General features: G+C 38.3%; 2 protein-coding genes across 2 annotated transcripts; both read left to right on the top strand.

Annotated features, from left to right (window-relative positions):
* Window positions 1-434: 434 nt before the first annotated feature.
* On the top strand, window positions 435-1,004 carry LOC123645755 (interferon alpha-5-like). Its single transcript, XM_045562202.1, has one exon. The coding sequence runs from the start codon at window positions 435-437 to the stop codon at window positions 1,002-1,004; it is 570 nt and encodes a 189-aa protein (XP_045418158.1).
* Window positions 1,005-3,995: 2,991 nt separating this feature from the next.
* On the top strand, window positions 3,996-8,384 carry KLHL9 (kelch like family member 9). The gene has a single exon (XM_045562615.1). It carries the CDS (start codon window positions 4,559-4,561, stop codon window positions 6,410-6,412), a length of 1,854 nt encoding a protein of 617 aa, XP_045418571.1. The 5' UTR covers window positions 3,996-4,558; the 3' UTR covers window positions 6,413-8,384.
* Window positions 8,385-21,213: the final 12,829 nt, after the last annotated feature.

The raw sequence follows: 21,213 nt of genomic DNA on the forward strand, positions 1-21,213 counted from the left end.
GCTTTTTGATTTAACTTTTAGCTTCAAATTTTTACCATTCTTTGCAATGAATAAAAAGAGTAAACTTTACACTTCTTCTCTTTATCTTTAGAGATATACATACGGTACATACATAGACACACTGTATATCTGTTATTAAAAAATGTAATCAGACTTTAATTAGGAAAACACTTCTAAAATGGATCTAGGGGAAAGAGGAGGGAGACAAAAAAAAAAAAAAAAAAAGACTGAGAAACACTGCTCTAAACCCAAGTAGAGAGTGTATAAAGAAAGCAAAAACAGAAGTAGAAAGTAACATGATGGCATTCAGAAAACGGAAAGTAGTATGTTCCCTATTTAAGGCCTATGCACAAAGCAAGGTCTTCAGAGAACCTAAAGACCAAGTCTCAGAGTCACCCACCTCAGCCAGCCCAGCAGCATATGCAACATCCCCAATGGCCTTGCCCTTGTCTGTACTGATGGCCCTGCTGGGGCTCAGCTGCGTGTCCATCTGCTCTCTGGGCTGTGATCTGCCTCAGACCCATGGCCTGGGTAACAGGAGGGCCCTGAGACTGCTGGCACAAATGAGGAGAATCTCTCCTTTCTCTTGCCTGGAAGACAGAAATGACTTCGGATTCCCCCAGGAGGAGTTTGATGGCAACCAGTTCCAGAAGGCTCAAGCCATCTCTGTCCTCCATGAGATGATCCAGCAGATCTTCAACGTCTTCAGCTCAAAGGACTCATCTGATGCCTGGGATCAGACCCTCCTAGACAAATTCTGCACTGGACTCTATCAGCAGCTGGATGAGCTGGAGGCCTGTCTGATGCAGGACGTGGGAGTGGAAGAGACTCCCGTGATGAATGAGGACTCCATCCTGGCTGTGAGGAAATACTTCCAAAGAATCACTGTCTACCTGAAAGAGAAGAAATACAGCCCTTGTGCCTGGGAGGTTGTCAGGGCAGAAATCATGAAATCCATGTCTTCATCAACAAAATTACAAGGAAGATTAAGGAGTGAGGAATAAGACCTGGTCCAACATGGAAAAGATTCTCATTGACTGACACACCATCTCACACTTTCATGAGTTCTGCCATTTCAAGACTCTCATTTCTGCTATAATCATGAAATGAATTGAATCAAATTTTTCAAATATTTTCAGGAGTATTAAGCAACATTGTGCTCAGCTCTACAGGCACTATCCTCTTACCATGCTGATATATCTATTTATTTATTTAAATATTATTTATTAAGCTATTTGTAAGATTTAAATTTATTTTTGCCCATGTAATACCATCCATACCTTTATATTGTTGTGGTTAATATAATAAAATGTGTTCTTTATGTTTACTCAATTTGTTATCCTGTTTTGTTTATCAAATTTTTACTATAAAAAACTTCTTGTATTTGTTTATTCTTTAAAAGGAAATACCAAGTCTGATTGTGCACGCTGATCAAAAAAAGTGTAGTATAACTCATTAACCTATCATTATTATATTCAGGTTATAAGAACAGTTCAAATTGAAGTTCTTTAATCCAGGTTGTATGTTGTCCTCAGAATATGGAGGTGACCATAAAAATACACCTCCTTCCCTCTTGTATCTTTGAATTAAGTAAGGAAAAACCCTACTTAATTAATATCTGTTAAGATAAATGATGTAATAAGAAGAAGGAAAAATAAATAATATTCTTTCAGCAGAAGCTGGAGTGAGGCAGATCAGGAAATAAAAACAAAAGCAGTAGATATGCTCTACTGTTGACTACATGTAAGTGCAAATGTCCACTGGTAATTCAATACTTGAGTCTGCAATTTTTAAACAAAACTATGAACTGAAAGCCCTCTAGCAGACATGGTGTTAGCTTATAATGCAGTTGAAATCCATTATTTTATTAATTAATACTTTTATGTCTTTTTCCAGCAAAAAGGAAAGTTCCAAGAGAGCTGAAGCTGTGTTTTCTTTATTCACCTTTTTATCCTGAAGATAGTCACATATCAATTGTTACATACAGCTTGAACTAGATGAATGAATGAACTTTCATTCTTCCCTTGAGGTTGCAAAATCAGCCTTGGCACTGATTAAGAATAAACAAATGCAAAAAGACCTGAAAGTAAAACTTTAAATAAAAAAGAAAATAATTTAAAAATATAAAGGTGAACATTTTTTACATAATTAGCACAATGCAAAGGTGAACATACCATACAAGCAAAAATACTGAAATACAATAAATGTAGTAGAATTGATAGTTAAGTACATAATTAATAATGTCATCTATGATGGGCTAATGTTCCTAACAACTGGATTCTTTAACATATAATATACTTGCTTAACATTACCAACAAGAGTTGTAACAAAATTGATTCAATTTATTTCATGATGAAGGCAGAAAAAAATAGTCTTTTGAAATGACTAAACGTACGGGAGTATGATTAAGAATATCTGTCCATAATAATCATTTCATTAAGAGCACAGGTCTGTTCCTTAGCTATTAATCTTACTGGCAAGTTTGATGATGAAGAGAAGGACCTCATGATTTCTTGCTCTGACTTCCCAAGCACAGTGCCTCTATTCTTTCTTTTTCAGATAGAGACTGATTCCTTGAAAGTACCTCTTCACAGCCAGTATAGACATGTGACTGCTTAGGGAATCCTTCTAACCCTAATTCCTGCACCAAGCAAGTCTCCAGGATTTCCCAATGCTGATAAAGTCCAGTCAAGAATTTCTCCAGGCCAGTCTCATTCCAATCAACCTCTTGTGTGTTGAACAGGTTGACAATCTGCTGAAGCACTTCATGGAGGACCATCCCTCAGAAACAACAGGAAAAAACTGAAAACATTAAATGTCTATCAGTAGGGGACTGGTTAAATATATATGACACAACCACTCAGTGGGCAACAATTGTTTAAAAATATAAAGAAGCTCTGTATGTACTACTTCAAGAAGATCTTGAAGTGAAAAAGGAAAGATGCAGAACAGTGCATATGGTATGCTATCTTTTTATATAAAAATGGGAAGGGTGTAATAAAAGAATATAACTATATTCTTAGCTTACATATGCATAAGAAACTGGAAAAATTTAAAAGACAATAGTAACTTCAAACTTTGGAAAATATTGGAAGAAATTGTGTCAAAGCATATATTTATTTATATGTCAGAATTTATATTTACTAGTAACCACAGAAATGCAAGTTAATGAAATACCCATAAAGGGAAAAATCAGCAGAGGGCAAATGCACAAACATTGTTGGTGACAATATTTTGGAAATATTGTCTTGAATCAATATCTACTAAATATTATCCAAAACAGAGTAGTTTTGTGCCGAGATTCTGTGAGTTTATTACAGATTCTATAAAACAATGGAGGACAAGAAGGTATAAGGGCAAACTATAATCTGTATAGTTATTGAAAAATTGTGCATTTAAAAAATTGTGGAAAACAAAGGCATGAAAAAATTATTTATGATACCACTGCAGCACCGTGAGCCAAAAATTCAGAATAAATCATTTACATAGTCCAGTCATTATTTGGTAGAGAAACAAATCCTATGTGTTTTGAATATAAAATATGAACCAAAATTGTAACTGAGGTGTTTATTCAATTGTGTGGGATAAAAATTAAGTGCTTTATACAGAAAAAAAATTAATCATCGTCCCCCTACTTATCTTCTGCCAGGTTTCCTCACAATTTACACAAAAGCTGCATTTGATTGTTATTCAAAAGACAAGCTAGGAAGTGTAAACCTTTAAAAAAAAAAAAAGTGCCCATTTTGGGAAAGGAAGAGCTCAGATACTGAGACAAATTTAACACCAGAAGTGCAGGATGATATCCGTGCACTCACTCTCCCTCATTTACTCCCACAGACACTGCGACTCGGAGACCCGGCGGGCACCCACCGCACACAACTCAGCTTCCGCAGTCAGCGCGCTCCCCAACCCCGGCGCACTTCCGCCCCCCCCCGCTGCCCCTCCCCCACGGGCCCGCCTACTGACGAGCGCCGGACGCCGCGCAGCCGCAGTAGCTGCCGTGGCCGCTCCTAGCCCGAGGGATCCTGGGACTAGGCCTTTCCGGAAGACCCGCTCGGCGTCCCGGGCTAGTCTGGTGTTCCAGGCCCAGGTTCAAGCCCGTGTTCCAGGCCCTTGCTCGAAGACAGGCCGGTGGCCGCCGCGACGCTCTAGTGACGGCGGAGGGCGCAGCGGGCCGCTCGCTGAGGTGCCCGGACTCGCCACCGAGCGAGCCGCGGAGCCGCAGTACGTGGCGGCGCCCCCCTCCTCGGCCCGAAGCGGAACTGCCGAAGGAGCGGCCGCGCTGGCCGGCCGGACGAGGTGAACCGGGTCACTTAACTGCCTTCAGGTGATGAATCATCTGCGTCCTAGTCAGATTTGAGGTCCACAGCCATTTGTGGTCCTGCTACGGGACAATTTTCAGTGGATGACTGGCGTGTCCTTAGGGGTGCCACGGTGACTGCTTGCCCTTGATAAGGAACGCGAGCTCTCCTGCTCTTTGGACACCACCTTTCTTGTAAAACGTTGGTGTTGTAACCTTTCTCCGGCTTGCTTCTTTGTGCGGGAGGAAAGCTTTCACATGAAAGTGTCTCTTGGTAACGGCGAAATGGGCGTCTCTGCCCATTTGCAGCCTTGCAAGACAGGAACCACACGCTTTTTTACCAGCAATACTCACAGTTCGGTGGTATTGCAAGGCTTTGATCAGCTTAGAATAGAAGGATTGCTTTGTGATGTGACCCTGGTGCCTGGTGATGGAGATGAAATCTTCCCTGTTCACAGAGCTATGATGGCGTCTGCTAGTGATTATTTCAAGGCTATGTTCACAGGTGGAATGAAAGAACAAGATTTAATGTGCATTAAGCTTCATGGAGTGAACAAAGTTGGTCTGAAGAAAATCATTGATTTTATTTATACTGCAAAACTTTCTCTTAATATGGACAATCTTCAGGACACCCTTGAAGCTGCCAGCTTTTTACAGATTTTACCTGTTTTGGACTTCTGTAAGGTATTTCTTATATCAGGAGTCTCTTTGGATAACTGTGTTGAGGTTGGACGAATTGCTAACACCTATAATCTTATAGAAGTGGATAAATACGTTAATAATTTCATCCTGAAGAACTTTCCTGCTTTACTGAGTACTGGGGAATTTCTAAAACTTCCTTTTGAACGTCTTGCCTTTGTGCTTTCTAGTAATAGTCTTAAGCACTGTACTGAACTTGAACTCTTCAAGGCTGCCTGTCGTTGGCTAAGGTTGGAAGACCCTCGGATGGATTATGCTGCAAAATTAATGAAGAATATTCGATTTCCACTGATGACACCACAGGACCTCATCAACTATGTGCAGACAGTAGATTTCATGAGAACGGACAATACCTGTGTGAATTTGCTTCTGGAAGCTAGCAATTACCAAATGATGCCATATATGCAGCCAGTGATGCAGTCAGATAGAACTGCCATTCGATCTGACTCTACTCACTTGGTAACCTTAGGAGGAGTTTTGAGGCAGCAGCTGGTTGTCAGTAAAGAATTACGGATGTATGATGAAAGAGCACAAGAGTGGAGATCTTTAGCCCCCATGGATGCTCCCCGTTACCAGCATGGCATTGCTGTCATAGGAAACTTTCTTTATGTAGTTGGTGGTCAAAGTAATTATGATACGAAAGGAAAAACTGCCGTTGATACAGTTTTCAGATTTGATCCTCGGTATAATAAATGGATGCAGGTTGCATCATTAAATGAAAAGCGCACATTCTTCCACTTGAGTGCCCTCAAAGGACATTTGTATGCAGTTGGTGGGCGCAGTGCAGCTGGTGAACTGGCCACAGTAGAATGTTACAACCCAAGAATGAATGAGTGGAGCTATGTTGCAAAAATGAGCGAACCCCACTATGGCCATGCTGGCACAGTGTATGGAGGCTTAATGTATATTTCAGGAGGAATTACCCATGACACTTTCCAAAATGAGCTCATGTGTTTTGACCCAGATACAGACAAATGGACACAGAAGGCTCCAATGACTACAGTCAGAGGTCTGCATTGCATGTGCACAGTTGGAGATAAGCTCTATGTCATTGGTGGCAATCACTTCAGAGGAACAAGTGATTATGATGATGTTCTAAGCTGTGAATACTATTCACCAACCCTTGACCAGTGGACACCAATTGCTGCTATGTTAAGAGGTCAGAGTGATGTTGGAGTTGCTGTCTTTGAAAATAAAATCTACGTTGTTGGTGGATATTCTTGGAATAATCGTTGTATGGTAGAAATTGTCCAGAAATATGATCCAGAAAAAGATGAGTGGCATAAAGTCTTTGACCTTCCAGAGTCACTTGGTGGCATTCGAGCTTGTACCCTTACAGTTTTTCCACCTGAAGAAAACCCTGGGTCACCTTCTAGAGAATCGCCTCTTTCTGCACCTTCAGATCATTCTTAGGTCTAAGATGTAATACCGTTGCAGTACATGGTGGGTGATCTCATACTTCTTCAGTTGTATCTTCTTACAATGAATGGTACAGTTATTAGATAAAAAGGTAACTGATGTTATTTGTCTTGTTTGGCTTAGTATGTTTATCAAATGGTTAACAAATGTATTCAACATAGCTAGCTGTTTTAACAAATGAAAAAAGATGTAGAAAAACGTTTAGATGTCTTTTTGTGGTGTTATGTAAGTCAAATTGTAGGTGACTGTAGTAAATATATAATTTTGTCCATTGTGCTTCAGAGTTGAAAGTTTTCATATTTGACTGCAGAACATCAAAGGGAGGCCACCTGCTCTAACCTAAAATAATAAACAAGTGGTCACCAAGTACTATTAGCTACCTCCCTCTTTTCATAGTTTCTGACGTATCTGTCAACTAATTAGATTGTGTGGTTGCATTCAGAATATGTGAAGTTTCTTAGGCAGAGAGAAGAAATAATAATATTAACTAGAAAAAACATTATAGCACTAAGTCAGGTTTTGGTATCTCTCTCTAAGGGAGAAAGAGAAAGAAACTATACACATAATACAAATACACATGCACACACATATACATACTTATGTATATATGTACACATATAATTTTTAAATTGGCACTTCAACTATGGTGAAATTGTTTTCAAATTTAAATTGTTTTCTTCCACAAAGCAGCTATTTCTATTCAAATGGGAATTCAGTGCCAGAGAATAAATGTCTATATAGTCATACTGAATTTAGATAGGTAAGGGCTACAGCATATTAAATTGATAACCAAATTTGTCATTTGGCTAAATTGTTACTTCAGATGAAGCTTAACATTACTTTTTCTGCTTGTATATTCTATAGAGTTGCTTTTACACAGATTAGCAAAGTTCAGCTTTCAGAGAATTGCTTTTGCTCAGTAAATTTAGGCTCTGCTTTTTCCACCTTTTTCAGTAAAAATTATGATATGAAAAAAGCAAAGAAAAATATTCTGAACAAAGTTAGAGAATTTAAGTTCAGTCTCCCAACTTAGTCATCCTAAAGTGATTATTTTGTGATTTGGGGTGATTGATTGCTCTGGTGCTGCTCCAGTCCCTGTGCATCCTGAACTGTGTGATCTGCCTCAAGGTTATGATTCTGAGCACGCAGGAGATACACTGTCTTCTGCATCAGGCAGAAAAATGTCCATTTGGCCATGTCTCAAGGTCAGGACCAATTTCAGATTCCCTAAGAAGCCAGCTACGGAAAGCCTAGAAAGAACACTGTTGTTTTACAGGCAGTACTAAAGTAGACCTTCAGCCTCTTTGATACCAAGAGTATTGCTACTGGTTGAGAACCACATAGGGAGATTTTAATGGGACTTTATCAGCAAATGGAATTATAGGCGTCCTCAGTAATGAGTGATTCTAAAGAGGTACTTTCCTGGAATAATTGTCTACCTGAAGAAAAAATGTTATGTATACATATATGTATATATATCCGTATACCTTGGCTATTGTGAGAGTGTAAATCAGGAACAATTTTCTCTTTATTGACAATCCCATAATAAAACTCAGGAACCAAGGCAAAAGGAATTGGCTTCTAGGGATCTGAACCTTACTGCCCATACAAGTGTTGATTCATTTTAATGCTTTTTATGATTTCTGCATTGGCAGAAATTTTCATACTTTCTGTGTTTTTTTAATGACTCGGTTTTTTATTACTAAAAATATAGCATATTTGAATACATTTAGAAAAAGTAGAAATTACTGTTAAACTTTGTTGTATTAATAGCAAGAAATGACATCCCAATCCTTTCCTTGAATTTTAATGAGGTTGAATATTTGTGTATTAATATTTTGGGTAGCTGTGTTTCCTCTTTGATCAGCTGTTCATGTCCTTTGCCCTTGTGATACCTGTTGAAGTTGCTTTGTTTTTCATATCAAGTTATAGAACTCTTTATATAATAAATATAATTTAACTGGCATTTGTTTGCATTGATTTTTCTTCCTCAGTCTATTACAGTTTTATAATAAGGCAAGGCCAGTTAATTTTTCATATCATAATTGTCTGTCTTTTTGCATTTTGACTTTTTAGGGATAAGTTTGTTATGGTTTATTTTTTATGTAGTATTGATGTATTAGTTTTTCAGTGCTAATTTTTACATGCCAAGGTGGTAGAGTCCTGCTTATTTTCTATTCTGTATGTCTTTTTTTTTTTTTTTCTCGTTGAAAAAAAGGTTTCTGCCTTCTACTATGTCTGACCCTGGTGCTTTGTAATAACTTAAGTATTGCTTAACCAGGTAAACTAACTACTAACATCTATATTCCTTACCTCCAGCCTCATACACCCTACCTCTCATCTTTTACTGTCCCATTTTCTGCAGTTGACAGCTCTCTTGGCAGTCATACAAATAGCTGACTGATGCTGTGCTAATACAGGTTGAGCACTCTTTATCTTAATCCAAAATGCTCCAAAATCCAAAACTATTTGAAGGCTGACATGATGCCACATGTGGAAACTTCCACACCTGACCTCATGTGACTGGGTTGCAGTTAAAACACAGTTAAAACTTTGCTTCATGCACAAAATCATTAAAATTGTTGTACAGAATTACCTTCAGGCTATGTATATAAGGTATATATGTAATATAAATGAATTTTGTGTTTAGACTTGGGTCCCATCCCTAAGATATCTCAAGTATATGCAAATATTCCAAAATCCTAAATAATCTGAAACCTGAAACATTTCTGGTCCCAAACATTTTGGAGAAAGGATACTCAACCTGTACTGGTACTTAAACCTGGAATTCCTTCCTTATAGAGATGGAAGTTTTTAGGTGGCTTTGAAATGATTGACTGGAAAGAGATTTATTTTCATAAGCTTGTAATTTTTTAGAGAAAAATTAGACTGTGGAAAAATATTTAAAGAAGAGGATAAGAACTACAAGCACATAAGCATTCTGTTAACATTTCTTGTTTTAGTTTTTCTGATAAGTATTCAAAAATTAACATTTGTTAGCTTTTCTGATATATAAAAATGTCTTATAGAAAGTACAAGAAAATAAAAGTAAACAAAAAGTAATTATCAATGATTTTTTCAAACAGGGCAGACCCTAAGCTAAAAGCTAGATGATAAACAAATCCAACTTCCAAAGACACAGACTTCTATCACTATGACTTCCCAGTTTTTAAAATCTTGTATGTGAGGTGTTTTTTTCCTAATTATCAAGTGCATGTGCATTAAGAAAAACATTTCATTTTTATTCAGACAAATCCAGATGTAATTTTTTCCCATTTGCTAGTATTTATATAGTTTACCTATAAAGCAAACACATTCAGTCATGTTCAAATTTTTGTAATTAAAATTATTTCATCATTATAAAGACAAACTATGTTCCTACAGAACATTTTTAAGCTATTAATACATAAGCGTACCATAAAGAGGATTAAAAACAATGTCCCATCCCCAGCTTAACTAATTATTAACAACTGCTGAAAGACCTTCAGATAAGTTTACTTCTCTAATCTTCAGTTTCCCCATTTATTTATGAGTTTGGTGTGGTCGTTAATAATTCTGTCTACATCAGAGTTGTAAAGAGATATATTATCAAGTGATTAGCGTAAGACATGCACAGAGAAGCATTCTGTAAGTGATAGTTGTTACTAACAAAGTTAACATAATTTTTGGCTTTAGTTTCATCTTAATGACTTTCAGGTTATTTTTTGAAAGTATCAAGTATCTGTACAATATTCCATTTCATGAATGTACCATATTTTTTCCATTTCCCTGTGTGTAGATACTTAAATATCTACCACAAGTTTCACCATTATCAATAAAGCAAGATTTAGTATTCTTAGGTAAAACTTTGCCCATATTTACTACCCTGTAGTAAATGCTAAGTAAAATCTGAATCAAATAGTATAAGCTCTTTTAGGCTCTTAAAAAGTATTGCCAGGAGTATGCCAATATATATTTACAGCAGAATTGTGTTCAGTGACAATTCCAAAGAAAATCTTTGCAGTTCTAGTTACTTTACTCTTTGCATTTACATTTCTTTAATTACTAGTTAAAATTTGTTAATTGAGCATGGATATTTTTCATACGTGAATTTGTTCCTGTCTTTTGCTGTAATTGTCCTATTTGCTATTAATAATTTTTTTCTCAATTTATGGCATTTTTATGGAGCCAAGTTATTCAGTTTAATGTGATCAAATATGTCCATCTTTTTTGCATTCTGACCTTTAGGCGATAATTTTGCAGAGGTTTGTTTTTCAACATAGTACTGATGTCATATTACTTGTTCTTGAGCTTTGTCAGTGCTAGTTCTTGATATGCTAAGGTGGCATTCACTGCTTGTCTCCTGTTCAAGTAGCTTTTTTTCCTGATTGAAATCAAGATGAATTTTTCTGAAAAATTTATAAAATTTCCTTTTATATTAAGAATATTAATCTTTATTCTCTATTTTTACAGCAAGTATCTGCCCATCATTTTTCTGTAAGCAAAAAAACAAGTTTGATTTTTCTTTGTAATGTAAAATTAGTTTTTTGTCATTTTTTTAATGCTTTCTTGCAAAATTTTTCCCCATCATTAGGTGGTATAATTATCCCAGTATTTTTTTATTGTTATTGATACAACTTTCTACTATACTTTTGGTATAAAATCTAATGTATGTTTTCAAATTAGAATACTCTTCACTTCCTCACTGAATCTTTATGCTTTTTAAAAAATCATATGATAAAATATTATTTATAATATGGGCAATTTAGGGTCTTTTATTCAGTTCCAAGAACTTAATCTTTTATTCAGGTTGTCTATGGTATGTGTATAGATTGCTGTTTTGAATGGGATTTCATCTTCATGTTACATTCTAAACGGTTGATAGTAGTAGGAAATATATTGTTTTAGCATAATTGGTTTTCTTTCTACATTACTGACTCATTGATTCTTACAGGGTTTTTTGCGGAGGGGGGGGGCGCGGATTTTCTTGTATTTTCACTTTAAAGAATTGTCTGCATATTATAAAAACCAATTTCATATTATTTGTTTAATAAAGCATTGGTTAATACTTCCGGCAAAATTATAGTAGTGACACGAGGCATTGTGTCTTGTGGGTAATTTTTAATAGTAATAACTCTAATTTTAGAATTCCTTTGTTAAAGGAAGATATTTTTGATCTTGTTTATGAAGTACTTCTTTAATTGGAGGTCTTAAAACATTAGGGATGCATATCTTCATCACAAATACTTAGCAAAATTTATTGAGTTGGCAATTTTTCTCATGTCAAATATTGAAAAAATTTGTTTTTAACTGTTTCCAACTGTTGGGTTAGAAAGCATTCTCATATATTGCTGAGTACTTTATCAATTGGTATAAGTTTAGAAAGCAATTTGGCAAGAGTAGTAAAATGATCTTCCAAGTTTCATACCTTTTGAACAGTAAGTGTATTTCTGGAATTAATAAATGAGAGAAAATAAGCCAAAAAACGGTCCTGTTAGCATGATATGCTGATTATTATTTGCCTCCTTAATATGACTCTATCAGACCTTCCCTAAAATACATTTAAAAATGGATTTTTAAAAATTCTTTGTACCCTGATTTTGATACTTTATCCTCTAGTATTCCATTGTTGAGCATATATTTGAATGGCTGAATGACAAAAGACTTAGATGTTCATTAAGGATGATTGCACACACTGCAGAACTGTTTTAAGTTGTGTTCCTTAACCAAATGCACTAATACACAGGAAGAGGTAGTTCCTCTGTAACAGTCTTGGAGTAACCAACCTCTTTCTAGAGGCTAATGTCATTCTACCATCTACCAGCTGAAATTAAAAGTCCTTGTTTAGATTAAGATTCCAGAAAATGTATCTCTTTTAAACAAAACAACAGTAATAACAAAAACCAGCAGAAATTTTATAGGATATGTGAAAGTTCAAAGTCGCTAGCTTTTATCAATTACACAAGTAAATATTAAAAACCTTTGGTAACTCTTGGTGTATAGTAGATTGAATAATTAGAATATATTTTTTGATATATAAAAATACAGATTTAAATTGCTTTGGCCTTTATTGATAAATTCATATAATTTGAATTTTTAAATCTGCAACATTTCATGTATGTTCTAAGCATTCACAATTCCCCATACCTTTTTTATTTTTGTTTTTTAGCAGAGAGCCTCATCACAATAACACTTACAGAGTAAATCTTTTCAATAGCAGAAAGGATGTATGGGATTATATATCCAGCTATAAGTAAATCTGACAACTTCCTAATATTCCTATATTGGTTTGCCCATGTGGGTGTGAGGATCAAGTCATTACTGTTATAGCCACATAACTTTCACCCAATCTAGAGACACACATACATAAGCACATATGTATGTGACACAAAATGGTTTCTGGACCAGCTGATCTAAATTTTTCTTAGTACAATCCATAGGCTCAAAGAAAGCCTGCTTCTTGGCTATGTGAATAGTAAGAATGGCATCAATTACCCATTTCCTCATTCTCCGAAACATTGTCACAAAACAAAATATTCTCATACACTGGGCATTCTTTTCCTCAGGATGGATGTCTGAAAACAGGTGATCTCTTAATAATGCGTCCTGAAAGATAATCAAGAGTGCATATATCCCAATATTTCTTTTCTACATAGAACTGAAGGAATAAGGATAGATTTCATGCATCTTAGAACACAATGAGTATAAAGTTAATGACAGCAGCCAAGTGCCCCAAGCTTCAGATGTTTCACTGTGTACAGCTCCTTCTCCAATTCTAAGTCCAAAGAGTATGTCTAGCTCTTTACTGGTCCATCTTTCAGAAGGCTGTTACAATAGAGCCTCACAACCTCTTACAATGGAGGTTTATCATTCTTGCCTCATTTCACCCAAAAGACAGTCAGCAGAGTACATGTTTGTATGAGTGGGGGGCAGGTCTAACTTCTACTGATTCAAACAACTTGATCTTATTTGGAGAGTGTACTTTATCACTTAGAAGTCAAAATATTCTTCTAGCCAGGAAATAGTGATCCATAAAAACTTCTTTCTAAATCATGTTAAATCATGAACAAAAACATACCTAATATGAAAACATTTATTTCTTTATACTAGGCAGCGTTTACTTCATTTGGGGTTTTGTTTAGTTTTGTTTTGTGTGAGAATGTGTCTTGCTCTATCACCCAGGCTAGAATGCAGTGGCATGATCATAGCTCGCTGTAGCCTCCAACTCCTGGGCTTAAGCGATCTTCCCACTTCCCCCCGTCAGCCTCCCTTAGAGCCGATACTTGAGTTTCTTGTTAATCACTCCACCCTTCTCTAGATGAGAACATCACAAACAGATTTCATAAAACCTTCCATGTATCATATGTATATACACATACTTGAAGGCATCACTTAAGCTCAAAGATTGGGGGAAAAGGGTTTTCTAACCTTCAAGGCTGGCTCTCTACTAATGATCTCACCTATGCGCTGGACTTGCCATCCTTTATACTGAAAGGAGAGTAGGTTATGGATTCCATTGATAAGGTATACTTTGTTCACTTCTCAGGGCTGTGATATCTATTCTTCCCATTCATGCTCTCCACTTACCTGGTAGCTAGTCCAGCCATATGCAATTGGTTCATGGTTATCACTTGGGAATACCTCTATATGCAGACTTGAGCAAGGAGATCCCTCTCAATTAAGCCCCCAAGCCCAATATCTAGAAATGGGTTTTGGATACTCTGCTGGATGCTTCCAGCTGGTCAAACCTCTCAGTTGACACACCACCTATGTGGAGATGTGAGCCTCTTGGTACACAAAAGAGAAAGAAGGGAATCTATCAGGATCTAGGGAGCGATCAGGTTTATAGCTTTGAGAATGACCTAAGGAAGGACAGAATACTGAAAATGACTGGCTGTCCACAGCCAAAGCCAGACATCAGAAGGGAAGGGAAGAAATGAAGGGATGGAAAGGCCCAGGGTGGGCTGGGGTGCTAGTAGGGGTGGGACTCCCAGCACCCTTGGCAGGGGGGTGGTAAGACAGGGAGCTGTTCTCTGGTGTTGCCCCCAGCCCCAGGTGGCTCCGACTGCTGACACCAGCCTCTGCCCCTTCCCACCCAGAGGAATTTTCCTGGTGCAAACTTTGTGGGAATCCTGATCCTGGCAAAGTGAAAAGTCTGAACAGGCAGCTGGGAGAGAGAGCCACCAGGCCAGACCATCCCAGCTTCCTATGAGGGTGGAGGTAGGGGGGAGTGGAGCGAGGGTGGGAGCTGGATGCCAAGGAACTGATTACAGATGAACCTGGGGAAGCGGGAAGAAGGGGAGCCAGGAGAAGTAGAAATGGTCATAAAGTTTTTTGGAGTAAAAATTATTGGCCAAATTGTACACTGGCCTATGGTGATGCTTGTACTGTTAGTAGAAACTTTTCCTACAGCCATTTAATCGATCTCATTTTTTAGATTATCAAAAATAAATACATAAACAAACCAAAAAACATGGAAGTTTGAAGAAGATTGTTTGAAATTCGAGTGCCTATTCTTCCAACATAATTTCCTCATTGCAAAGTACATAAGAGTTGTCCAACTTAAAGATGAGTTAAGTACTTTTTATATACAAGTTTTCAAAAATTTGGCTTTTTCTGTAATAGGTGAGGTCAGTACTATGTTATGAAATTGTTATAAAATAAAAATAAAAATAAATAGCAAACACAAATTATATTTTCAAAGTACAGGTGATGTTTTTAACTTAAAAATTCTTTTAGAAAGATCTTGCATTAGTGAACAGTCATTTGGGAATATTTTCATTGTGTGATTTTTGTCTTAAGTCTTCATCTTAAAATATGTGAAAAGGAACTGATAAACGAAGCTCTCTAACCTATTATTAAAATCTGCTTAATGAAAAGTTTTGATAAACATTAAACATTTAAAAATATATTAAATGATATATCTTCTGAATAATCAAAAACTACAACCATTTGGCACAGGAAAAAAATGGAACTTTCCTAGCCATGAATGTCAACAAGAACATTTTCATCATTGTGACTAGGATTTAATATCAGTACCATGAATTATTAAAATGAGACCACAAATTAAAAGTTTTTGTTTGATCTCTATCATCACCAAGTATGTCTTTGTATGCCTAAAACCTTAATAATCCAGTTTTAAACTTGTATAGAAACATATTGTACTAGGAAACATATCTTTAGATTAACATATTACAAAGTGTAAAATAAAATTTTTTTAACCATTTAATAGGTCTGGATTTACTGGTAAATCCTGTCCTTCCTTATCAGGCACTGTCTAATACTGTGGTCTCCTAACCCCGAGGCCACGCTTGTTAGGGACCAGGCAGCAGAGTTCCCAATGCTCCCCCAACCCACCGCCTCTGCCTCCACCTGTGGAAAAATTCTCTTCTATGAAACCAGGTCCCTGGTGCCAAAAAAATTGGAGACTGCTGGTCTAATAGATAAACACTCTCTTCTGGGTTGGAAGTTTATATAGGAAGATTTCCTAAAATAACAGGTGAAATGGCCTACTGCCTTAAAAGTATTATTTCCTGAGCAGATTAAATTTACAAAGAATAATATCCTCTTTCTGCCTATACAAAGAAAATAGGAAAATTAATAATAGAAAAATCATTTGAAAGTTGGAATCAAACAGGTTCTTTTTCTTTTTGAACAAGTTCAAACAAAAACTCAGGAATTAAGGGAAAATATTTTGATTCTCCAGATAGTGCACTTCTTACTGGTATGTGAAGTCCAGCAAGTGGTTAATTTCACTGCCGCAGCCCCCACCTTCTGACTGGTTATTGATGAAAACAATGGTTGGTGCAAATATTTAGACCAGGCCACAGTTAGGGAACAATTGGTTAAATGGTCTCCAATTTTTTTTGCAAAAACCAAAGAATAAAAATTATTTTAAAAATTTATTTTGGATTTTACAGTTGGGGAGAACTAAGGTCTTCATTTCTTCCATTAACCACAGATTTGATTCTATTCATCTGTGCTCTACAGGAAAGCAATTCCAGGTAAGTTAAGAGCAGTGAAACTACAAGAAACTGGCATCCATTAACAGCAGCATTCAAACATGGGCACGTATATCCCTGGGGGGTTGCATATCCAGGGGCATGCAAACACAGAGCACTTTAAGAAATATATTTTACAAAATCTCAACCTTGATCAATGTGCCTGCCTAAAAAATGCTCTGCCTGGGAAGAGAAATGGGAGTTTGGCACCTATCTCCACATCCACTCCCACTCTCACATCTAGACCCTATATTACTTTGCAAAAGAAATTCCCCCTCACCCATATACCAAGCTTCACCATGGTACACTGTCCCAGGGTACAAAACCTCTATGACATCAGACAATTTCAGAAGGCTTCGTTCTTGAGAATGATTCCCTAGATGGGAAAGCAGAAAGGGCTTCAGTGAGATACTTAGGACATATTGGCTACCTCCTCTCTCTCCTGTATTAACATCTTCCTCTTTACTGCCTAGTTTTGATCAGTAATTATAGTGCTTGATTTTCACCCCCCTTACCTTAATGCAAGCATCCCTCAGCCCTACAACCACCTATATCATCTTATTTCTATCATTCTGTTCATACCCAAACTTCTTGAACATTCTCTTCAATATCTGTTCCCACTTCTTCAAATGCAGCTAGCTCATTTTTCCACTCTCCATCATGTGACTTCTGCCTCCCTGTTCTGAAAGTGTTCAAGGCGAAGTTTACAATGAACTGCGTCTTCCTACGTATTGACTACTGTTAGTCAGTGTTGGCTGACATCCCAGAAGCACCTGACGCTTTTTACCACGTCTTCCATTTTCAGACCTGATCCTTATTGGCTTCTATGTCACCTCCATATTCTGACTTTCTGTTTCTCCTCCTCTCTTTCCTTAGCTGATTAGTCCCTCTCATATCAAGGAACTTTTGTGTTTCTAAAAATTCTCTCGTAGGCTCCACATTTCATCCCCTGCATAAATAGTCTCATCCATCCCAAGATCTCCAAACATCATCTCTATGATCATGACTTTCATTTATTTATCTTTACATAGACTTTAGATCCATATTTCTACCTTATGCCCTGGAATATCCCCACAGGGTTGTCTAATTAGCAATTTAATCTCAATATGTACAAAATCAAACACATAATTTTTATCTTTTCTTGCCCTTAACCCTGGCTCTTCCTCCTGTGTTCCCTGTATAGTGAATAGACTCCCATCATCCTGCTGCCCAAGATAGAGACACAGACATCATCCTTGAGTCCTCAGTCTTGCTTACAGCCCACATCCAATAAATCACACCCTCCTTTTGGCATCTAGTGTCATCTATCACATTCATGGAACAGCCTTTCTGCATTAAGGGATATTCCCACATTATGAATTCTATTTCTCCATTTGTGCTTGTTTTAAAATATATTCACAAATATTCTCATATACTTTCCTTCCCTCCTCTTGATGAAGAGCTGGACTTAGCAATTCCCTTCTAAAGAATACAGTGAAACAATGGTGTTCAACTTCTAAGATTAGGTCACAAAAGAATTTTCAGCCCCCTACATGTTTATCTCTCCTATATCACTCCCTCCAGGGGGAGCCAGCTGCAATGCTGTGAGAAAATATCACAGCTCCATGGAGAGGCCTCTGTGACTGTGATCAGGAACTGAGTCTGTCAGTGGCCATGTGAGTGAGCCATGTCAGAAACAGATCCTCCAGCACAGCAAGCCTGCAGATGCTTGCAGCCTCAGCTGACATCTTGACTGCAACCTCATGAGAGATTCTGAGCCCACAGATGCTGCTCTTTAATTCCTGATTTACCAAGACTGTTAGGTAATAAACATTTATTGTTTTAAGCCACTGAGTTTTTGGTTAATTAATTATCCCTCGATTAGAAAACTAATTCACAAATGCAGGCAACACAATGTAAATTTCCAGCCTCCCTTGTAGATAGGATGTGGGCACTGAGCAAGACCTGCCAGGCTGGAGTGCCTGTCTGAGCTTTTGATCCTAATGTGTCCTCAAGAAGATCCAGGTTCTGCTTGGTGGTTCCGTATTTGCTGGCTGAGTTGGTGGTTTTCCGTGGTGGGAAGTTCAGGTTTTTGGCAAAGAAATGGCATTAGAGAATGGCAGTTCCTTCCAGTTCTTACTAGAGCAGCATCAACAGTGGGGTTTTTGTTTTTGTTTTTGTTTTCCATCGGAACAGTTCTCTGGTTTAATTACTGGTATTTTTTTTTCTAGAGGCTTAGTTTAGAGCTTGTTTCTGTGGCATCCTAAAATTTCACCCAGCACCACATCTTTTTAACACCTCTCTTTGGTCATCAGTCTTACATTTAGCTATACTCTTTACTACAACCTTGTGGGGGCTGGACCTAGAAGAAAGGATGGATAGATGGAAAAAACGTGACCAGGTGAATGAAGGGTCAGGTGAAAACGCCTGCCCCCAGCTGCTGGTTTGCTGTGTGCAAAGGTCAGATGAAAACAGCTGACCTGTATGGAAGTTGTTAAAGAAAAGATGGATGGATGGAAAGAACGTGAGCAAGGTGACTGGAGGGTCACGCGAAAACGTCTGCTTAAAGTCACTTTGTCAGCTGTTTTCAGCTGACCTGTTTGTAAGTTGTTAAAGAAATTAGCAAACGGCCCTCACTCTTTGCACGTGTCCTTGGAAATAAATAAGGGGAGGCACTCAGCTGAGGGGGCCATTTTCTTCTTCGGACATTGGCCTCTCTCCTTCTCTCTGAATGCTATGTGTTTCGAGTAATTACTTATCCCTTGCTGTTGAGCTCAGGAGCGAAGAGCAGCCGGTGCGAGTGGTGGCCCCGGCGCGTGATTCAGGAACCCGCGCATCCAGTGAGCGTTTTCCTCCGCCGGACGACAAGGGGAGCCATCCCGGTAAGGGACAGACCCGCCCGCTGCTCTGGGAAAGGGACCCATGTGCGTAGTTTCAGAAGGGGATTTCTAACACGGGGCAAGAGCCGACTAAAGATCAGCGGGTCTGCGCACTTTGCAGCAGCTCTTCAAAGCTGCTCAGTGTTGGGTTGAACCAAAAGCCTTATAGCGGCTCTTGTGTGCAGTAAGGCAACGTTGCCCCAGGTTCCTACATGAGGGTAGATTAGATCTGGAACTCTGGGAACAGTAGGGAAGGTCTTCATGAAGAATCCCACGCAGGGGGTTCCTTAGCCCTTGGCAGTGTTAACTACATGGGGGCTGGTGCGACAGCGCTGACTCCCTCACGTGTTCCTACAGATCCTGATCCGCTGGAGGAGCCGGCGTCCCCTGCAGGTAAAACTCCCTGAATCCTGAGCTATTCTCCCCACCGTCGCTTTCTGCGGCTCAGCAGGAGCAGCTAACTCCTCCTCCTCCTTCCCCTCTCAAAGGGGATCTCTGTCCCTCCCCTGGTAAACCATCTGCTTTCCAACATTGCCTAGGAGAGGGCAGTCTCTCTGGGGACGGGGTTTGCTAGAACAATGGAATCTTCTAACTACCCAGCCTTCTCATTAGGGCCCACTGCTCAGGTGCGTCCAATACAACCCACACCTTTACAATCCACTAATTCGCCCATCTGGATAGAGAAGTAGCCCATTAAGCAGGATATAAATTAAAATCTCTTGTCCAGGATCAACTTAAAGCGGGACACATAGAACCTTCCCTGAGCCCGTGGAACTCTCCCGTATTTGTCATACCTAAAAAGAACAATAAGTGGCGTTTATTACAGGATCTGAGAGCTCTTAATGCTGTTACAGTCCTGATGGGATCCTACAACCCGGTCTTCCCCAGCCATCGTTAATTCCAAGACATTGGCCTTTGTATGTAATTGAGCTAAAAGATTGTTTTTTCACAATTTCTCTAGCGAAACAAGACCGGGAAAGATTTGCATTTTCTGTTCCCTCTTATAATTCCCTCAGTTGACAGGTATCACTGGAAAATCCTTCCACAAGAAATGTTAAATAGTCCCACTATTTCTCAACACTGCTCATCAAGCCCTACTCCCTTCTCCGCGCCAGTTCCCATCACTATCATCTGTCACTATATGAATGACAAATTAGCAGCTCCTACTCAAGCAGAATTATTTTCACTGTTTGCCCATGTATAAACATATACTGCTGTCCTTGGGCTGCAAATTACCCCAGACAAAATACGACTTGGCCAACCCTGGCACTGTCTTTGGTTATCTACTTTTCAAGTTCACTGTGACCCCAGCAAATAACAATCGTCTTGACTTCTACCCTGATACTACATTCATTACAACTCTTGGGACATGTGAATTGGATAGGTCCCACTTTAGGAATTACTAACCAGTCAACAAAGCCCTTAATCACTGTCAACTGTCACACATGGACCTTGACAAACCCCTTTTATCTTCAGGCCTCATCTCCAACTGCTCTTATAGGCCAATTAACACCTTACATCACTCCTTTGGAATGGTTATTTCTACCTCCCACTCTTTCCAAAACCTTTTCTCCCCTTCTAGATCTTTGCCCCTTTAATTATTAAGGGATGCTGTCATACACAACAATTGTATGGATTAGATCCATACATTAATATCTCCCTATTCCTAAAAACTGCTTCAAACCAACTTTACATAATTCTTTACTTTGGCAATCAGCCCTTGCAAGTTATGTAGGTTTTTTTTTCCTTCCATTACCCTTCTGATAAGCTGCTCTCCACTCTCCTTACTTCCTGTACAACCCCTTACAAAACTCTCCCCTACACCTCTTGCTGCCGCCCAGACAGTGTTCACAGATGGCTCAAGACGATCATCCAAAGCAGGAATTGCCTGGAAAGATGGTGATTGGAAACACTTATCCACTTCGGATTTTTCCCTCCATTCAACAAGCAGAATTAG

This window comes from Lemur catta, chromosome 10 (assembly GCF_020740605.2).
Source record: "Lemur catta isolate mLemCat1 chromosome 10, mLemCat1.pri, whole genome shotgun sequence".
Taxonomy (NCBI): domain Eukaryota; kingdom Metazoa; phylum Chordata; class Mammalia; order Primates; family Lemuridae; genus Lemur; species Lemur catta.

What these genes read in the sequence shown, in the direction of transcription:
- LOC123645755 (XM_045562202.1), top strand. Translation starts at nt 435, where the DNA reads ATGGCCTTGCCCTTGTCTGTACTGATGGCCCTGCTGGGGCTCAGCTGC.
- KLHL9 (XM_045562615.1), top strand. Translation starts at nt 4,559, where the DNA reads ATGAAAGTGTCTCTTGGTAACGGCGAAATGGGCGTCTCTGCCCATTTG.